Source organism: Apium graveolens, chromosome 2 (assembly GCF_009905375.1).
Source record: "Apium graveolens cultivar Ventura chromosome 2, ASM990537v1, whole genome shotgun sequence".
Lineage (NCBI taxonomy): Eukaryota > Viridiplantae > Streptophyta > Magnoliopsida > Apiales > Apiaceae > Apium > Apium graveolens.
Genome location: NC_133648.1, coordinates 301,972,464 through 301,993,831, shown reverse-complemented (window position 1 = coordinate 301,993,831; position 21,368 = coordinate 301,972,464). Strand labels below are relative to the sequence as shown.

The 21,368-nt window shown below is 34.7% G+C and overlaps 1 protein-coding gene across 3 annotated transcripts; it reads right to left on the bottom strand.

Annotated features, from left to right (window-relative positions):
- Positions 1-8,168: 8,168 nt before the first annotated feature.
- Positions 8,169-20,949, bottom strand: LOC141708648 (nudix hydrolase 20, chloroplastic-like). Of its 3 annotated transcripts, none has more exons than XM_074512388.1 (9): positions 20,610-20,949; positions 20,418-20,482; positions 20,160-20,346; positions 19,946-20,026; positions 11,090-11,215; positions 10,899-10,978; positions 10,651-10,766; positions 9,956-10,076; positions 8,169-8,501 (listed from the first exon to the last, which is right to left on the bottom strand). In XM_074512388.1, the coding sequence occupies exons 1-9, from the start codon at positions 20,871-20,873 to the stop codon at positions 8,495-8,497; spliced, it is 1,047 nt and encodes a 348-aa protein (XP_074368489.1). In that variant the 5' UTR covers positions 20,874-20,949; the 3' UTR covers positions 8,169-8,494. The 3 variants fall into 3 exon arrangements, with proteins under 3 accessions (XP_074368489.1, XP_074368488.1, XP_074368490.1); XM_074512387.1 differs by having other exon boundaries at positions 8,169-8,485; positions 20,610-20,948; XM_074512389.1 differs by lacking the exon at positions 20,418-20,482 and having other exon boundaries at positions 8,169-8,485; positions 20,610-20,796.
- Positions 20,950-21,368: the final 419 nt, after the last annotated feature.

Genomic DNA, 21,368 nt, shown 5'->3' with positions numbered 1-21,368 from the left:
GGTTAGTCACAGAATCATTTAGCACATTTGGAATTTGATAAGGCATGGATTGTGCAAGCATGTTATTCCATATTGGCATATTGTATGGCATTTGAGGCATACTAAATGCAGCAAGATAAGGATTGTTAAAATATGGCATGTTTGCAAAATGTGCATAAGGATTCTGTTGAGACATAACAGGCATTGCATGCAGAGGTGATGCAGACATATTAGGCATGGAAGAGGGTACAGGAATGGGAGTTTTCTTAATAGATTTGCAATTAGCAGATAGATGATTAACACTACTACAATGCACACAGCTTTTTCTAGGAGCATACTTATCAGGTGTGTAATTGTTATGTTTGTTAACCCCTACCTTCCCATTTCTATTAGATTTCCTTTTAGTTTCCTTTTTATCCTCAACCACTTTGAGCCTATTCTTTAATTGTTCTAAGGTCATGTGTCCTATATTCACCTTACTGAAATCTTTGGATGTGCTTGCTTCTTCTTTGACAAAGTTCTTGGAAGTTGAACCAAACTTTTTGTTGAGTTTCTTTAGATTTTTACTTTTAGAAATATCTGCCTGTTTTAATTGAGGAACCTTCAACGGATGCTCCTTTTCTTCCTTCAACGGATAACTTTCATCATCCGTTGATTCCACATCCGTTGACAGCCCATCAATTAATTCCATTTTCTTTTTGTTTTTATCCCAGGCAGTCTCACAGAATGATTCAATTCCTTGGACCTTGGCAATTTGAGCACTAACATCCCTAGCTGTCTTCCAGGCTTTAATCACCTCTTGCTGTCTCTCTAATTGATTAGAAAGTATTTCTACTTTCTTAACAGATTCAGCTAGTTCATTTTCAACAGATATACAATGTAGCTTAGTTTTCTCTAGGTCAATCAACTTATCTTCTAACACAACATTTCTATCACTTAAAAACAAATTGTTCTCTTTAATCCTACTATTTTCTTTAGCAAGAGATTTAAGAGACACACGCAAATGATACAGTTCAGTAGACATGTCATTAAAAGCATCATTGCACTCTTCTTTAGTAAGCTGTGTTAAATCAGTAGTGATTACCTGGTTGCTTGATGAACTAACTTCATTTTCCTCAGAATCAGCCATGAGAGCCAAGTTGACATATTCCACATCTTCATCCTCTTCTTCTCCATCAGCTGCCCAGTCTTTTTCTTGAGTAATGAAAGCCCTCTCCTTTTGCTTGAGCAGATCAAAATATTTCTTTTTGTAATCTACTTGGTCAAATTTCTTCTTTTCAGAAGTTGGCTTTCTGCACTCACTTGCAAAGTGTCCACTTATACCACAATTGAAACACTTGAACTTGGATTTGTCCACCATGTTCTTATGAGGTTTAGTGGCTCTAGTGTTTTTCCTAATTTCATCTTTGCAAATCTTCTGGACAGAAATGCAAGATGCTCATCAATACCATCAGAGTCATCTTGGCTGGAGTTCTCTTCATTCTCAGCAACTTGCTCCTTACCCTTGCTTAATTCTGATTTGCTTATGCCATCTTTGGAGTTTAATGTAGATCTCACAGTTTCTTGTCTGCATTCTTTCTCATTTTCAGCTACCAAGGCAACTGAACCTCCTTTCTTTCTTCCCTTCTCCAATACCTCATCCTGTTCCAGCTCTAGTTCATAAGTCTTCAAGATTCCATATAATCTTTCAAGAGTGAAGTCCTTATAATCTTGAGAGTTTCTCAAGGAGACAGTCATGGGTTTCCATTCCTTTGGCAAGGATCTTAAAAATTTAAGATTTGAATCCTTCACCTGGTACACTCTACCATACAGCTTCAGTCCATTCAACAGCTTTTGGAATCTATTGAATGTGTCATTTAAAGATTCATTTTCTTCAAAATGAAAATACTCATACTGTTGAATGAGAAGCTGCATTTTGTTTTCTTTTACTTGTTCTGTACCTTCACACAGTAGCTGAACTGTGTCCCAAACCTCTTTGGCAGTTGTGCAATTTATCACATTATCAAACATATCCTTGTCAAGACCATTAAACAAAATGTTCATAGCCTTCTTATCCTTGTGGACTTCTTCTGTGTCTTCCATTGTCCATTCTGCTCTAGGTTTTGGAATGGATTGACCAACAGCAATTGTGGTTGTAGCAACTGTGGCTACTTTGTGGGGAATGTGAGGACCACTCTCAATGCAGTTTACATAACCTTCATCTTGGGAGAGTAGATGAAGGTGCATTTTCACCTTCCAATGGTGATAACTGTCTTTGTCAAGAACTGGGATTTTTACTCCAATATCCTTCTTACTCATCTTTGTTAGTTTCCAAGATCTTTAAACTCTTTGTGTGTCAAGAGCTAGCTCTGATACCAATTGTTATTCCTAATGAACTAACAATGAGATTTATAGAAGGGGGGTTGAATGTAAATCTCAAAATTTTTTCAAGTTTTGAGCAGTTTCAAGGGCTATGTGTTTAAGATAAACAAGTGTATGAATTGCTTTAAGCTAATACAGACAGATATATATTCAAACACTAATGTAAAGAACACAACAGACCTTAAAAACTTTTCTGGTGGATTGTTGTTCCACCAGAGATGGTATTTCAGAAAATCTGTGATTCAAGAAGTTGATCACAGCTGCGTCCTAGTACAAACTAGATAATTTTTCTCTCAAGATTTTTCTAAACAGCTCTGGAAAAATTCTTCTCTAATTACTAGCTGCTACTTGGTTTATATATCACCAAGTTTACAAGTGAAGACAAAGATAAAAAGTATAATAATAAAATAAGTTCTCCACTTGTTTCTTCTCCATTTTACATTAGTGCATTGTTGACTATTGCCTCTTTATACTAGAGTAGAACGCCTGCTTTTTCTGATGTTCCTGAATTAGGCTACCACATCTCAGTTGTCTCTGTCAACCCATGTGCCTCTGTTTGTAGGTACAACTACCACTTGTCAACTGCTATTTAACAGAACATCCGTTGAAGCCTTCATCCGTTGATGGCTTTATCCGTTGATGTGTTAGCAGTTAAAGCTCTATCCGTTGATGCACTCATCCGTTGAAGGATGTTATCCGTTGAAGCTTTAGAGACATCCGTTGAAGCTTTGTTTCTCATCCGTTGAAGGTCTTTAAGTTATCCGTTGACACCATTTCATTTATACAAAATTACAAGGCATGAAATATTTATAATTGGCCTTCCTATCTGCATATCCTCTAGTAGTCAACATGACTTATAATTTCCCTCAACATTTAAGAATTATATCTCAAATTCAGAGACTGAAATGTGCTACAACACTAGACTTATTTCTAAGTAAAGCTACACCATCAACGGATAGCCAAAATGGTCTTATCCGTTGAGGCTACAAACACTAGATTTCTACTTAAGTGTTTTGTTAAACATATCATCAAACTAATGCACATATATTCCTAACATAATCCATTTTACAAGTAGTTGTAGGGAATTAACGATAATTCACGGGAAATTAACCTAAATAAGTCCTTATTTTCATTTTTAATCCATTTTACAAGTAGTTGTAGGGAATTAACGATAATTCACGGGAAAATAACCTAAATAAGTCCTTATTTTCATTTTTAATCCAGTTTACAAGTAGTTGTAGGGAATTAACGATAATTCACGGGAAATTAACCTAAATAAGTCCTTATTTTCATTTTTAATCCATTTTACAAGTAGTTGTAGGGAATTAACGATAATTCACGGGAAATTAACCTAAATAAGTCCTTATTTTCATTTTTAATCCATTTTACAAGTAGTTGTAGGGAATTAACGATAATTCACGGGAAAATAACCTAAATAAGTCCTTATTTTCATTTTTAATCCATTTCACAAGTAGTTGTAGGGAATTAACGATAATTCACGGGAAATTAACCTAAATAAGTCCTTATTTTCATTTTTAATCCATTTTACAAGTAGTTGTAGGGAATTAACGATAATTCACGGGAAATTAACCTAAATAAGTCCTTATTTTCATTTTTAATCCATTTTACAAGTAGTTGTAGGGAATTAACGATAATTCACGGGAAAATAACCTAAATAAGTCCTTATTTTCATTTTTAATCCATTTTACAAGTAGTTGTAGGGAATTAACGATAATTCACGGGAAATTAACCTAAATAAGTCCTTATTTTCATTTTTAATCCATTTTACAAGTAGTTGTAGGGAATTAACGATAATTCACGGAAAAATAACCTAAATAAGTCCTTATTTTCATTTTTAATCCATTTTACAAGTAGTTGTAGGGAATTAACGATAATTCACGGGAAAATAACCTAAATAGTTGTAGGAAAACAGGTAAAGACTACAATTGGAAACAAGTGAAGAATACCATACCGCATCACCCATCATCTGCTGAGGGTTCCAGTCACGGGGCTGTATGATATCGCCCTCAGGGGGTACACAACGAGTGATCCTCATCTTACTTACCCGTCTATACCAACCACTGCATATACTCGGCGAGAGATACAAACCCGCCCTCAACAATCTCCGGCCCGCCCGTAGCCACATAACTCTCCCACTCGGCAACATACTGCTGATGCATAGCAAGACGGTGAGGCCGCTGAAAAGAAGACTGTCTCTCCAACCTCAGAACAGCGTGGTCAAACGGATCATCCGGTATATTCTGGCACATCCCAAACTGTCTCAGTACCCTATCAGAATACTGGTACTCAATGATCTCAAATGCTACCAGCGGGATACGACCAAGAGCCATATGACGGCACACCGGGAAATGAGTAGCATCAACATCATCAGGATCAGCCTCTCTCTCGTAAAGTCTGGCATACGGCTGCCATGTCACCCAGTGTAGCTGTAAACTGTCCAAATCACCCCGGTAGTTACGTGTATGGTGGTGGGGGTTTACTCTACTAACCTTCACTGGCTCGGCCCACACGCACGCCCTCGGCCACCGAATCTCCTGCTGAGGCGCAATCTCCGGCCTCCCGGGTGCCAATCTCTCGTAAGCCCACAACATCAATAGCAGACTACACCCGTTAAAGGTGCGAACAGACCTATCAGCCGACAAAGTCAGTGATCTGTACAAGTGTGCCAAAACAACTGCACCCCATGCATAATCACGAATCTCCGACTCCTCCATCAGCAGCTGCATATACCGGGGATGCACCACGTCCCGCGAAGATGTAGGGAAAAGCATGCCTCCAATAATAAATAACATATAGGCTCGTGTATGCACTCTGCAGTGCACCTCAATCTGAGCAGCATCCATATCTCTGGTATCAGCTCTCGCCCCGTACCGGTTCCTCAGCTGGTTAAAATGCAGCCCATCCTTATAGAACTCCCTGCGCTCCTGCTCTGACATAGACGGATCCTCCCAGTTCTTCATGAACCACGCCTTCGGGTGCTCAAGCTCGCCCTGGGTGAGAGGACGGCCAGTAACCGGTAATCCCAGAATCATATAAACATCCTCCAAAGTAATAGTCATCTCCCCATACGGTAGATGGAATGTGTTAGTCTCTGGCCTCCACCTCTCAATCAAGGCCATAATGAGTCTGATGTCATTTTGCCGAACCACTCGGGGGTTGCCGAACGCCCCAAAACCATATGCATCCAACAGAGCCTGCTGATCTGGAAGTATATGCCACTCACCCATCCTCGCTGTCAGCTGTCTAACATCTACGGTATTCCTGTCCCCGCCCTCCCAGATCAGACTGCTAATATGGCGGTCCTGCATAGTCAGCAAGGATCGATCAAGAGGTCCACACTCCATGTCCATAGTATCTGCAATATTTTAAACCAAAAAGCACATCAGTACAACTCCAAACAAACAGTAATTACGAAAAAGAAAACAAACATTCTTTCAGCTTAAGAATGATACTCTTCAACTACTTCTGTGTTTTGAAACTCCAGTTTTCGATATGTCAAAATTCTGATTTTAGTTGGACTAAAATTGTGGCTCTTTCTTTAGCCATGGAACCAGCATTGAGAATCTTGAGTAGAAATTTCAATGCTGTCACTAACAACACCAATCCCACACCTTCTGAATGATAATATTATTTATCGGGACTCTTATGACTTGAGTAGTAGATATAAGATTAGATAATGTAGCATGATTCCACAATTCTTGGTTAAATTACTGGTTATACATTTGTTTTAAAGATTCTCTTATTAGATATACATGAAGAAAGAAATTAGTGAGGAATGGCAAAGAATACTAGAATAAGATATTCACAATATTTTTGTATCAATCTGGTGTCTCAACAACTGCAGAAGATATAGGTAATGACAAGTTTAAGAATTCTTACTATGTTCTTATAAATAAATGACATTCTAATGAGTGGAATGTCATCTTGTAGAGTTGCATTATCACAATTTGTGGACATAAAAACTCTATCCAGAATGCAACAAAAAACAAAGTTTACTGTCAGATAAATTGTACTTGAATTCAAGCAATGATCTTAAAATATTGTACTTCACACTTTAACAGTTTAGACAACTGATGTAAAAAATCTCAAGCTTAAGAATGATACTCTTCAGCTACTTACTAATGTAAAAAACAAACTAATTCTCAGAGGACTTTCATCAAACACTTCATTGACATTAATTAAAAATTAGCTTAAAATCAAAAAAACTACAAAATACACACAAAACCCATCTAAATTACCCCTAATTCGAACCCTAATTTAACCTAATCTAAATTACCCCTAATTCGAAACCTAATTTAACCTAATTATTAACTAATTTACCCCTAATTCGAACCCTAATTATCACATAATCAACATAATTTCGAACAAATATCACATTCACATAAAAAAAATCGAATAGTAATCGAATAAAATCGCACTCAAACTCAAACTCAAACTTATTGTATAATCGTGTGTGTGTTGGTGTAATCGTGTGTATAAGTGTGTGCATAGCTATAAATCGTTTGTATACCTGATGAACAAGAAGATCGGTGGAGTGGTTGTGATTGAAATTGTCTCAAATCGCTTCAATGTCGCTGATGGTCGTGTTTGAGTGTCTGTTTTTGAGTTTCTGCGTGTATATGCGAGTATCTGTGTCTGAGTTTCTGTGTCTGTGTGTAAGGGAAAACGACTACCGCAATGAAACATTGCGGGTCCGCAATGAAACATTGCGGAGGTATAATATTTGTGTTTATTTGATATTATTAATGTTTAACATTATTAATATTTTCAAATATTCAAATATTTTCATTTATTATTAAAAATATTGAATAATTAAAATATTTAAATATCAAAAATATTTTCCTTTATTATTTTAATATTTATTATTAAATATTTGAAGGGATTTGAATTTATTAATTTCATTTAATATTTCAATACTTTTAAAATATTGAATATTAAATATTAAATATAATATTTAATTTACTATAAAAATATTTTATAGTATTTTTTAATATACAATCTTTAATCAGAAATATTAAGAATAATATCTTATTAAATTATTATTTATATAGATAAAAAAGTATTAATAAATGAATTAATATAGATAGCGGCAGTAGCGAATCCCAGCCATTCATTTTTTTCTTCAACGGTCCTGATTTGTTGGTTGTAAGTGGACCCTATCCAACTATGGTTGTGGATAGGGTCCCTTGATATGATATATTAAAGAAATATAATGTTTGATTTCTATGACGGGCAGCCGGGGAGCAAAATATAGGAATGTGTTTGGAATCACCCTGTGCTGTAGGTTAGACATTATGTGATAGAAATTCTATAACAACGATCCAGTTTGTAATTGTATCAAAGGTAGATCTGTTTGTCAACCACTTCCACTTTCTTTTTTCTTACAAACATTTTATTCTTAAATAAAACAGTTATATGTATTTTCATTAAAAAATTAATTTGTAAAATAGTTTGTCCCGTGTTTTAAAAAGAAAAATTATAAATAATCATGCCCTATTTTTTGTTTTTTTTTTAAATACAATAATGATTAGGCCTTAATAAAAAGGGCATGCTTATAATTGCTTTAGACCAAAATAACAAAAAATAAATAATAAAATCCGAGAATCATGTATCCCTTGTCCCCAAATGCGTGAAATTCCTGATGATCTCCTATGATCTAATCTTTAATTGTACTATATGGATTCATTTTAAGAAATACAAGCAAATTTGAGAGTTCCAAATAATATGCATAACAATAATGTATTGCACAAAACTATCAATTATTAAAAAAAGAAACACACTAACATTTGGAAGTTGTACACTTAACGGAAACAAATAAGATACGACTGCATTAATCTGAGGGTAATTATTCGCCCTTACATTATCTCGCCTGGTACCTGATTACAGTATTTGTATAAATGGGAAGGGGGTACTATCATTATGTCAGTTGCAAGTGTAACTTTATTACACTCCACACAATCAAGTACATGTATTGAAAATGAAATCTTTCATTTCACTAAATTTCCATGTCGTAGCAGGCCCCCTCCACAACACTGAAACCGGGGACAAACAAAATTAGGAGCAAGCCACCTTCCTCAAACTATGCAAGAGTTCCAAGTAACCAGAATCTTCCGGTTTAATGTACCTGCCAATATTAATACCTGTAAATCTGTGATATAGAAACTTACTTCTTTTTTTCTGTAGAGTAACTTAACTAAAAACCAAATAAAAAGCACTTGGAACAACTATGCATAGATGATTCGCATAAATAAAAACCAGATTTTAATCAAGACACGGTATATATCCAAGAATAATGTTGCAGAAATGGAATATAGAAGCGCAGAGGTTTTTGAATCGAGCAAGGTTTACGATGTCCATAGATTATATTTAGATTAATCGAATGATAAACTTGGCGTCCAGATGACTAGAATAAATTTAGATCCCTTGCGGGTTGCATTCGGTACAATATAATTTCCAAGTTTTCCAGTGCTAGCTTCCTTCAAATAGAGTTCATATTTATATACGCGCTCATGACAGATGCAATTAAGAAATGCAATATAAGTACTTGTCATTAAATGAACATAATATGTACTTGCAATCAACAATGAAGTCTGACTGTACCTTAATTAACCCTAAAAAGACTATACCCCAAGCACCATCAAACAAACAAAACCGACTTTTTTGTTTCCTATACAACTGCTCGAAACTGTTGGAATGGAGAAGTCTGCTATAATTCAGTTTTCCTCTGTTAAATATATAGATATGGTCGCTGGCCGATACTTGTTTGCAAGAACACTTAAGGTGGGACTACTAACAAGGCTACATGGTGTTGCATATTGGATTAGCTATGATGTCAAGCAGTAAAGTTGATGGTTAGATAAAACAGTGATATTGATGGCAAACAATACAAGTTAATGTTTTGAATGCTACCATAATTTTACAAAGGCTTTTTTTTTTTATATGTACGAGAACTAGAAAAAATATCTATAGATCCATATTATTATGGAGACATTACAAATCATATTTGGGCTATTATCCTATTACTAACATGCCACGCTGTAGATAATGCCTTACAAATTATCTAGGTGGCTGCTAGATCGTTTAACAACAAATAAGCAAAACTATAAAGGTGTAGTCCTACATCAGTGTCCCTCAAAGATGATTGGAACTACTTTTTGCAATAAAAATGTTACCAATTATATCTAGCATTGTAGGCTTGTGGATACCCCTCTTCTTTTGGCAACAAGAAAACGAGGGTTTAAGCGTCAGAGGAGGCATGTGTCTGTGTGTGTGAGAGAAAGTAGATATTTTATTGTGATTGACCTTCATTTTATATATAAACAAAGAGTTACCAATTGCTACCTTCTATCTACCGACTATCATCTATCACACATGCATATAGTTTTTCAGCTAAATTAGATGTTTTGATATCAAACAAAGCATAAACAGCATATGGAAGACTATATATAGCATCAGTTCACATGCTTATGTCAACAGCATATGATCTTAATTTAATGTCTCCATTCCCTGGGAATCAAATTTATTTAATCAAGACTTTACACAGTACAATCATTCATCTAACACATATGGAAGTTCTCTGAAGTAAACTGCATACCCATGTCGAAACAGGAAATCAATGATGACAAGATTGCAATTTGGTTTAAAGAACTCTGTCTTCTGTATGACATCTGCTACAAGTTGTACAGGGATCAATCTGAAGCTCCCCACCTCTCCATCTGAAACATAAAATATTAAAATAATACAAGCACATAATATGTTGCCAAAAACAATTATAAAATTTTTTAAACTTTCTATTATGAACTAGAAAATTGCTAGTAAAATGATCAGGGATGCCAACTCGGACTTAACTGCAAATGAAACACATGGCAACAAAAGGTAGAAAGGAGAGAGGTTAATGACAACAAGTAATAGTAATACAAATTACATTTAGAAAATTGACAAAGAATAACAGAATGTGGTAAAGTTGTTGCTATACTAATTTACATCCTCCAGTAGTTAACATTAGAGGACAGTTTCATATAAATTTATACTTTCATATCAAGATGTCAAAAGGTACACATCCCTGTTTTCAGTGACTGGGTCCAGATTATTTGTGTATATGGTTGTGCTCAACAAGGAATGCCATACACGATTATAGATACACCAGCCTAGAGAAAGATTATAGACCTTGAAGTTGTATATTTCATTAAGGAGGTACATATGCAATACTAACAACTTAAACAAAGAACTTCACGCAAAGAATGCAAACTTCTCTACTTTATCATTTCAAGGGTTTTGTGAACGGCTCACCCTGATTTTTTGGAACAAAACTTTCTGGAAGTTTTAGATCATAACAGAACAGAACATCTCGCTTGTATCTGTATCCATCAATGTCCATATACGATACAACTCCGACTGGTATGGCTCTGTTGCAATAACATGCTTAAGACTAAGACAATGACACAACATGAAGTTTGCATGAATCTAAATCTATTCAGTTACAAAATTCTAGCTATATATGCTCTATTATGACAGATTAACAGTCAACGAGAACTTACTGACTAGCAATAGATTTCAGTATCCCTGCCTCCTCTTCACATTCCTTCACAAGATTGTCTCCACATGATATACCATGAGGCTGCCATAATAATGACAGAAATAAGAGAAAAAACAAATTTCAGTATCAGTTCACTAATAATATTTGGTAAGATCGCAACAAAAAGAATATTCAATCAAGGTTAGTAAAAACCAGCCCTCCAGCAACTAGATGATCAAGCATCCCCGGGTAGGTGGGTTTGGATTCATTTCTCTTCCCTATCCACAAATATTTCTGCCCATCCTTTTCCACATAGCCATTCATGTGAACTCCATAGGCCTACTAGTTCATTAGATAACCAATTAAACTAATATTCTAAAGGCAGATCAAAAGGAGAATTCTAAAATAAACATTTATATTTAAGGTGATACATGGTTATTTTTATCATTTTATATTGTAAATTATAATTTTAATATGTTGATGGTGGGATTCGAACCTTATACCCATTGAATAATAATTTTTAAGATTATATCTCAAGATTCTCGTCAATTTGATTTGACGGCTCTGGAGTGAGTGACCAAAGGACCAACAACCAAACTTAAACTTTTAATGTTTCGTCTTTAATATAATCATATAGATCGATGTGGGACTAGGAGTTTATTAATTAAGTGTTTTATTTATAATCAAGCCTAATTGTTTATGGGTCTTCGTCCATTAAGTTATTTTATTAGGTATTCGATTATCAGTATATAATGATGTAATCCTCACATAGTATTCAGTTTTGATATACACTTTTTCTAGAGAATAATATGACTAATTATTCTTGAGAGATCACATGATTCATTGTTTATAATTCGCTTTAATCTTTTGTCATGCATCATAAGGCTAATCATAATCTATCCTCCTAACCGTTAGGTCCCAATATGTTTATAAAAGGGGGGTTGAATACAAATTATACCGTTTAATCGAATTTAATGCGGAATAAAAAATTGAAACAAAATTCAAGTTAAATAAAACTATTATTAAACTTGAAAGGTGTTACAACAACGGTATCGATTACAACGGATTAATCTCAAATAGATTATCACAAATTTAGAATAAATTCGACATGAACTTTTTCTATTTTTACAATAAAAAAAAGATCAAATGCTAGAAGCAATTTGAGATTAAGTTCTAGGGATTTTGATCCGCTAGATAGTTACACAAGAACAAGAGAATGATTTCTAGTGGTTTGGATTTAACTTTAAAATTAGAAATTGATAATCTTGAATTCAGCAGATAGATGAAATATTTTGGGCGGCTGCTTCTTTTTTTTTTGTTTGTTGAATGTATTCTGTGATATATATTGTCTGCTGCTCTTCTTGTTTTTTAGTTTTAATCAACAGAACTGAAATGAACTGGCATGACAATCCCATAGCTGGTAGAACTTTCGGTGAGACAATCTATTGTACTACCATGACAATCGGTATGACTATCTCCTGAACTAGCAAGACAATCAGCATGATAATTGATTGAACTAGCAAGACTATCAAACTGAACTAGCAAGACAATTCTCCTCCCGCTAAAACTTTCGGTATGACAATCAATTTGAATTAGTATGACTTTCGGTATGACAATCTTCAATTGATTGTCATGCTGAATTAATATTGAATATAATTTCAAAATCAATTCTAAAAATTCATAATATTAATTCAGAATTAATTAATTAATTAATCAATTAATTCAATTAATCAATAAATTAATCTTTGCAGATATAATTTATTTTCTTAATTAAATTATATGAATTAATTAATTAATAGAGAATTAATACTACTCTTGAACAACAACCATTCTTCTGAAAATCTTCTGAAAATCACTGTCAATTATGAATCAATTCCACCACTTCAATGTTGACACTTGATGTACTATCTGGTTTGTCTGGTTCATGAGTGACTAACTTTCGTGACGTTTCTTCATGTCTTGACTTTGATAACTTGATTTTCTTCAGATTAAATCCTTGTAATTATCTGATACCCTGACAAGATCTTTGTCACTAGATTAAATCCACAATCTTGATTTATATCACTGAGACTTGATCAATTTCCTGAACTTCTTTCAGTGAAGTAATTCCTCAAGTCTGTATATGAACCTTGTTTCTGAATCCTTTGACAGATGTTACTTTGTGAGATCTCTTTGACAGTAGATCCACTATTTACTTGTTACATCCTTATTTGAGTTGAGTTAAATCCTCGAATAAACAAATAGGCTATGACATATGCCTTTCAATCTCCCCCTATTTGTTTGTTAGACAATAACAACAAATACCTAGAGGATAACTCAACTAACAAATAAGAAAAAAATGTAAACAGAAATGCAAAGTAAATAGCAGAAAAGTTCTGGATTATATTTAACATTTTCCAGATTCCAGATAGATGTTCCTCCAGACTGAACATATCTTCAAGTAGTTTCATCTTCTTTTTTACAACCACATTTCCTGTTGAGAAGCGCATATCTCTCTTGCTTCTCCCCCTATGAGAATTAACTGCTTAAAGGAGATCACCTTCATTTACCACATCTCCCGTACAATAGGATCCGCAGATAAAAACCAATGGTACTCCCCTTATGAAGAATAGTGATGAACCAAACCACTTCTTCTGATTACTAAGAAATCACCTTGTGTTTACCACCTCTCCCGTACAATAGGATCCGTAGTTACAAACAACAATGGTGTGGTGTAGTGTACATATGTAGGATCTTTTTCTTCTTCCCTGCTATTTCCCCCCTTAGTTGAGGAATCCTCCAAACTATTACTTAAGTTTTTATCTCCCCCCTTAAAGAAGGAATGTATGCCGTTGTCTGAAGGAGTTCTCATATTCCACTTGGTTGGAAAAGAAATAACAAGTAGTTTCTCTTTCTTCCTCACTGTGAGTGTGTGATTCTGTTTTAGTATACCTCACATGTGTTTCACTCTTCTCTCAACTCGTGTTTACACTCATTCTCACAAGTGTATCACTCCTCTCATAGCTCCAAAATTCAGCTGTACCTGCAAGAAAAATCACCTTAGCCATCCTTAAGGAGGTCACAGGTGGTGCAATGGGAGTTCGCAAATCCCATCCTCGTTAAACTCGTCAAATGAATCTGAGTCATAATCTAAAAGTTGTTAGTTTCCCTTTTAAGGTTCCAGATTTGAATTCTGGGAAGGTAAACAATGATCCAACGAATTTAGCATAAAGATCAAAGTTCCCTTCTAATGTCCGTGAAGACATTTCCTTGTGACTCATCAGGTAATATCTGAATCATTGTCAACAAATTGCCGATCTGCGCCTATGTCAGATCCACTATCCGCAGATGCATCCAGGGGATTTAAGCCTGGGGAGGTAGACACTTGTCACTAACATATTGCTTTTGGATCAGTATCCTCTCCTAACACCTGTAAAGGCAATTGGTCCATTAAAGAACCTTGAACAATCGAATCTAACCTTAAAATGGTCGAAACTCTTGTTTCCGTCAACTCATCCTTTGTGTGTGTGACCTTTCCTTGTGCATCAAGAATTGTTTATGTTTGAGGTGGTGACACTACATCGGATGTCTTGACCGACAGACAAATTTCAATAGACGCACCATGTTGAGAGAATGAATCTAGTAACTGTTTTTGTGCCTTTTCAGCCATTACATCTTTTTGAGAAGATGTATGGGGTCTAGCAGTTGTCTCGGTTTAGATACTACTCATCTTTGTAGGAGACAGAGCTGCTGGGTTGACTTCAGAACCTTCCTTATGTGGTGCACTAAGGCACTATCTCCCTCACGCTCATTCATACTACATTTTAGTGGTAAGAGAGTGTTGGTTGGTTCTGTTTCTGTGTTTGTCTTTACAGTCTGGGATAGAAGTTGTGGGTTTTTAACTTCATGACTGTCAATGAAAGAAAGTCATTGGAGACTGAACCTGTATCACAGAACATATGGCAATATAGAGATAAAATGTACTTAAGATCTATAATGAATGAAAATCATACATTTAATCTTTTGAGAGAAATGATGTATAATAGTGATTTCAAAAGATTTTAAAATGAATAAGAAATCACTAATGTAGAAAGAAGTTTGATTTTCTCCTAAAACTGTTCGAGTGCACAAGTCTGTTTTTATGCCTAAAAAGATAAATGATTTGATAAGACACAGACTGATGACCTAGCAGTATTAGGAAGAGAAAGAGAGATTTGTCTTTCAATATGAATGAGTTTTTGTTAAAGCATTGATCACTTAGGGTAAAGTCTAAGTAATTCTCATTCATGTCAAAAACTCCATAATTTATCTTAATAAAATTATAATCAACATCATTGTTTGTTGAAAAATAATATTAATAAGAATGACTATGCTGCTTGTTTCAAATTATAGTGAATCTTTTAGATATAACAACTTATATAAATTTACTAGAACTTAAAATCTTACAACTATCTGCAACAAAATATTAACAATATATCATTGACAGATACTTGTCAAGTACTTTAGATACCAATAATTATGTTGCATATGATTTTAATATAATTAAAAAAATATATCAATAAATTAAATACCAAATATCTATCAAAGAGATATCAGCATTCAATTTCATATATGATACAATTGTTAACTCCTAACAACTGTAATATCTCAAACAATATTTACAATTACAGATAGTACAAATAAAAACTTATATTAATATAGCAAAAAAACAGAAAATATTTACAAGTTCAATGATAACATTATCAGCTTGTAAACAGCCATATCCATCAGTTAAACCTTTGCTGTTATCTCCAAAGGTAACCACCAGGCCAGCTTTCTCAACCACATTTGATAGCAGGGCTCTATCTCCGGTCATATGTCTTGACGATCCACTGTCAAGAATCCACTCTGCCGGTTCCACCTATTTAATGCCCTGCAATACAAATGGATTAAATCTTCTTCGGAACCCAAACTTGGTTGGGCCCGGCATACTTGTAGAATTGACCTTTGTCAGGCAAAACAACATTCTTAACTTTAATGTTCTCGACTTTCTCAATAACTGGACATTTGACCTTGTAAACAGCCTTAACAAATTTATGTTTAGGCTTAGGCACAAATGTCTCCTTTCTAGCCTTAGAAGGACTAGCAGTCTTAGACCTATAATGCTTTCTATTATTCACATGCTGACGAGGAGTAGTCTTATCACTAGAAACATGCTTACCATTAAAATAAGTATACATCAAATTAAAAACACAAGACATACAATTAGGAACACATACTTTATGAGAGGGGTTAACAAACAAATTATGCATGGTAGACATGACATTTTTGTTATCCAACTCATGTGTGTCTGAGTTAGTCTCAGTTGCTTTCACAACTTTGACTGGAGCTTTCGACACACTGGCTTGGAAACAACCTTCTCATTAGCACAATCTTCAGCACGTATTTCTTCTTGAATAATAAAGGAGGTCTCATTAAATGGTTCAGCAATTGATCCTTTATAGAGGGGTTTATCAACACCCTTAAGCACATGTGGTACTTCCCTACCTTTAGCACAGACATGAGGAGGGGAGTTTATGCTTAATTCTCCAATAGCAGCATTGTAATCAAAACCTATTCCAGATGTTTGATTAACAGCTTGTTTACTGTAGAACTCTTTAGCCTTCGAACAAGAATTAAAGTAAGCTTTAACCTTAGTCTCAAGACCAGTGATCTTGTCTTTGAGAATAGTTTCGAGTTGTCTATAACTGTTAACTCTATTCTCTTGAAAAGATACTTGTTCTTTTAATTTGTCTTGATTAATGTGCACAAGTCTTAATTCATTGACCTCTTTCTCAAGGTCTTTGATCTGCTGACTTAACAGTTCATTATCACGACGAGCACAATCTAAGGAACCTCCTAGATGATAAACTAATTCAGCATCAGTAAATTTTACCTCTTTTCTTGACGATGAAGTATTTCCAACAATAGCCATAAGAGCAAGATTCCCTTCTCCATCTTCACTATCAGTATCATCCCAACTTCTTCCCTTTGCCAGATAAGCCCTTTCAGACTTACTCTTCTGATTTGAATCATAAGAGTTCTTCCTTACTTGCTTTGGCTTCCTGCATTCTGTGGCAAAGTGTCCCAACTCATTGCAGTTAAAGCATCGAATGGTGCTCCGATCAACCATCCCTGTTTTGTATCCACCACTGCTGGTGTTAGAGGATGAAGATATACTTTTCTGGAATCTGTTGTAGTTGGACTTGTACTTAAACTTGGGATTTCTCTTGAATCTGACATTGGAGAATCTCTTGACAATCTGGGCCATTGACTCATCTTCCATTACTCCAGCTCTTCCAAGGAGTAAAAATCATCACCGGATTGATTTGTAGTAGGAGGATCATATTCTGCTACTAACACATTTTCCTCAGCCTTGGAAGACTGTACAATTCTCTCTAACTGTTGAGATTGTTGTTGTTGTTGACCTTCAGCAGCTACTAGAGCAATAGATGTGCTGACCACTCTATCTTTCCCGTAGACTTCCTTCTCCTGAATCTGCTCCAATTCATAGGTTTTTAACACACCATAGAGTTTATCCAAAGAAATCTCACTCAGATCTCTAACTTCTCTTTATGGCAGTGATTCTATGTTCAAGATGAGTTGACAGTGTTAAAAGGAACTTTTTGTTGATCTCTCTGATTGAATAATATTTTCCATTTATGTTCAGGTTGTTGATCAATGCATTGTACCTCTCGAACACTTCAGTAATTCCTTCTCCTGGATTGGATTTAAAATGTTCATACTCAGAGGTTAGGATCTCTAACTTGTTCTCCCTAACTTCCTCTGTACCTTCATTAATCACCTCAATAGTTTCCCAGATGTGTTTGAAATTTTTACAGTTCATCACATGTCTGTTCATCAAGGAATCAAGGGAATCAACTAAAATTAATTAAAGTGGCATCCAAGGAGGCTTCTTCTTTTTCAGCAGGAGAAAAATCCTCAGGCTCTTTTGCATAGGTTCTAGTTTTGGTAATTACAACATCTTCTATAACCTCTGGTTCAATAACCATCGGAATTTTTGGATCCTTCTTTAACAAGTTCAGATATTTGGGATTTGCAACATGTAAAAACAAGAGGATCTTCTTCTTCCACATAATATAATTTTCTTTATCAAATAGTGGAATTTTAACGGTTCCAACTTTTTGTGAAGTCATTATGAATTTTTGAATAAATAAAAATTCAAGGAGTTGAAAAATCACAAAAGTCTAGGATCTTGATTTGTTCGTTAATCAGAAGGCTCTGATACCAATTGTTAGGTCCCAATATGTTTGTAGAAGGGGGAGTTGAATACAAACTATACCGTTTAATCGAATTTAATGCGGAATAAAAAATTGAAACAAAATTCAAGTTAAATAAAACTATTATTAAACTTGAAAGGTGTTACAACAACGGTATCGATTACAAGGGATTAATCTCAAATAGATTATCACAAATTTAGAAGAAATTCGACATAAACTTTTTCTATTTTTGCAATAAAAAAAAGATCAAATGCTAGAAGCAATTTGAGATTAAGTTCTAGGGATTTTGATCCGCTAGATAGTTACACAAGAACAAAAGAATGATTTCTAGTGATTTGGATTTAACTTTAAAACTAGAAATTGATAATCTTGAATTCAGCAAAGAGATGAAATATTTTGGGCGGCTGCTTTTTTTTTTGAATGTATTTCGTGATATATATTGTCTGCTGCTCTTCTTGTCTTTTAGTTTTAATCAACAGAACTGAAATGAACTGCCATGACAATCCCATAGCTGGTAGAACTTTCGGTGAGACAATCTGTTATACTACCATGACAATCGGTATGACTATCTCCTGAACTAGCAAGACAATCGGCATGACAATTGATTGAATTAGCAAGACTATCAAACTGAACTAGCAAGACAATTCTCCTCCTGCTAGAACTTTCGGTATGACAATCAATTTGAATTAGTATGACTTTCTGTATGACAATCTGATTGTCATACCAGTTCAATTGATTGTCATGCTGAATTAATATTGAATATAAATTCAAAATCAATTCTGAAAATTCATAATATTAATTCAGAATTAATTAATCAATTAATCAATAAATTAATTTTTGCAGATATAATTTATTTTCTTAATTAAATTATATGACTTAATTAATTAATAGAGAATTAATACTACTCTTGAACAACAACCATTCTTCTGAAAATCTTCTGAAAATCACTGTCAATTATGAATCAATTCCACCACTTCAATGTTGACATTCGATGTACTGTCTGGTTTGTCTAGTTCATGAGTGACTAACTTTCGTGACGTTTCTTCATGTCTTCACTTTGATAACTTGACTTTCTTCAGATTAAATCCTTGTAATTATCTGATACCCTGACAAGATCTCTGTCACTTGATTAAATCCACAATCTTGATTTATATCACTGAGGCTTGATCAATTTTTTGAACTTCTTCCAGTGAAGTAATTCCTCAAGTCTGTAGATGAACCATGTTTCTGAATTCTTTGACAGATGTTACTTTGCGAGATCTCTTTGACGGTAGATCTATTATTTACTTGTTACATTCTTATTTGAGTTGAATTAAATCCTCGAATAAACAAGGCTATGACATATGCCTTTCACTAACGCCTCAAAGTTTTTAGAGAGTTAATTACTTAACAAATATAAATTGTATTTTTTTATACAATTTTGTGTTTTTAGTCTTGGTCACTCGGACTCGGTTGGAAGTGAAGCGTCAGACTCAGAAACATTTTTAAAAATTTACATGGTTTTCACGTAAAATATATGTCCAAGTTTGGGTGTCCTTATCTAAGTATTAAATGTTCGACACGGGTACTCAAGGTGTCGAATTTCCGACACGCGTACTCGAGACAAACTGAAGAGTCCAAGTAACATAAATTTTAGTTATGCTAAAATTCCAAGAAATGCCTGTTTTTCAACTAATCTTGTGTTTTTACTCCCACAGAGTAACGACTCCTTGGTTAAATTTACTTTCCTAAAATCACAATATGGTCCATAAATTTTTTCAATACACAACTTGCACTGGAAACCCTCATGTTAATCAGTAAAAGTCATATGTGAACGAAGGGCTTAACACACCTTTATACCAAAGTAAGGTGCTGCAGCACGTTCCAGTGAGAAAAAAGCTCGTGTGCCAAAAGATGACATGACTGGGTAAAGCTGCTTATACATACAACTATTAGTTGAATTCCAGTAATCATAATAGATTACTAGTGGCATCTGTTGTATTACCCAGTAGGATAACTGGAATGGTGAAACGTAAAACAGAAAATGGGAAAATAATAACGAATACCTCGTTCCTTATTCCGGGAATCAGTTGTTCACCTAAGCACTTAATTACATCTCCAACAGCGCTAGTTGTATCCTCAGGAGTGGTGAGGCTTGAATGTAGCTGGACATGATCCCCAAAAAGGATAGCCTGAGAATCATCATCGGGGAATATAAAAACATGCGGGAAGTTCCTTAGATAGCCTGCAAAACTGCACATACCGAAAATGTAGAAATGAAATGGGGGGGGGGTTAAATATGGAAATTGAGTTGGGAGGCTTACCCATGATGAACATAGCCAACAACATGATTATGAATGACAAATGGAATAAAATCATGTAAATATTCCTGAAATTAATCATAAATTGATTATTACTTTTATTTTTTTTATTATAGAATAAGACATGGTAAAAGTAGCAATTGAAATAGAAATAGCAAATGTTGAAGGAGACTGATATAATACAAATGGACATACAGCGCCGCGATTGCAAAGCTTGATTTTGTGGAAGAAACCCTGGAGAGAGGAGGATGAGAGAGTTTGAGGTTCAGGATTGTTGATGACGTCATCCCAAGTAAAGGAATTAGTAGCCTGCGCAGAGTCTCTGAAATTGGTGCGACAACTAGTACTACTTGTAAAGGAGGAGGAGGATAATGAACCATATGTATACATACATGTATTATATCTATTGTTGTTACAGAGATACACATTGGCATAGCAGCTACTATTACACCACGCCATTTTACACCTAACTTTTCAATTATCTGTGTGTGTTGTTCTAGATATGCTTCTTCGTTTCCTTGTGTTGAATTTTTATTATGTCATTCCGTTTCGGTATATTATATTACTAACTCCATTTTTAATTCACATCCAACTTTTAATTGTCCGATTAATTTGGTAACAACACACCGTAATTATCGTGCGGCCCTTATTCTCGGGCCAGAAACTGCTGCTACAACCGTAATTGTGATGGTATCGTGATGCATTATCATGACTAAAAGTGTATTATGTTTTGGAGCTGAATTAGTAAAGATACCATGTATTAATGGTCGAGAAAGTCCTTCTCAATCTAACCAAATATACTCAATAAACGATCACTGCGCCAATTCCGGTAGATAGTGAAAATATGAACCCTCTTCCAACTATCTACAAATCTATATATAGGGATCAAACTCGATGTAGTTCTTTCTGGGTTGGACATAAGTCCTTGAGCAACAAGCCATGTTGCTGATAACC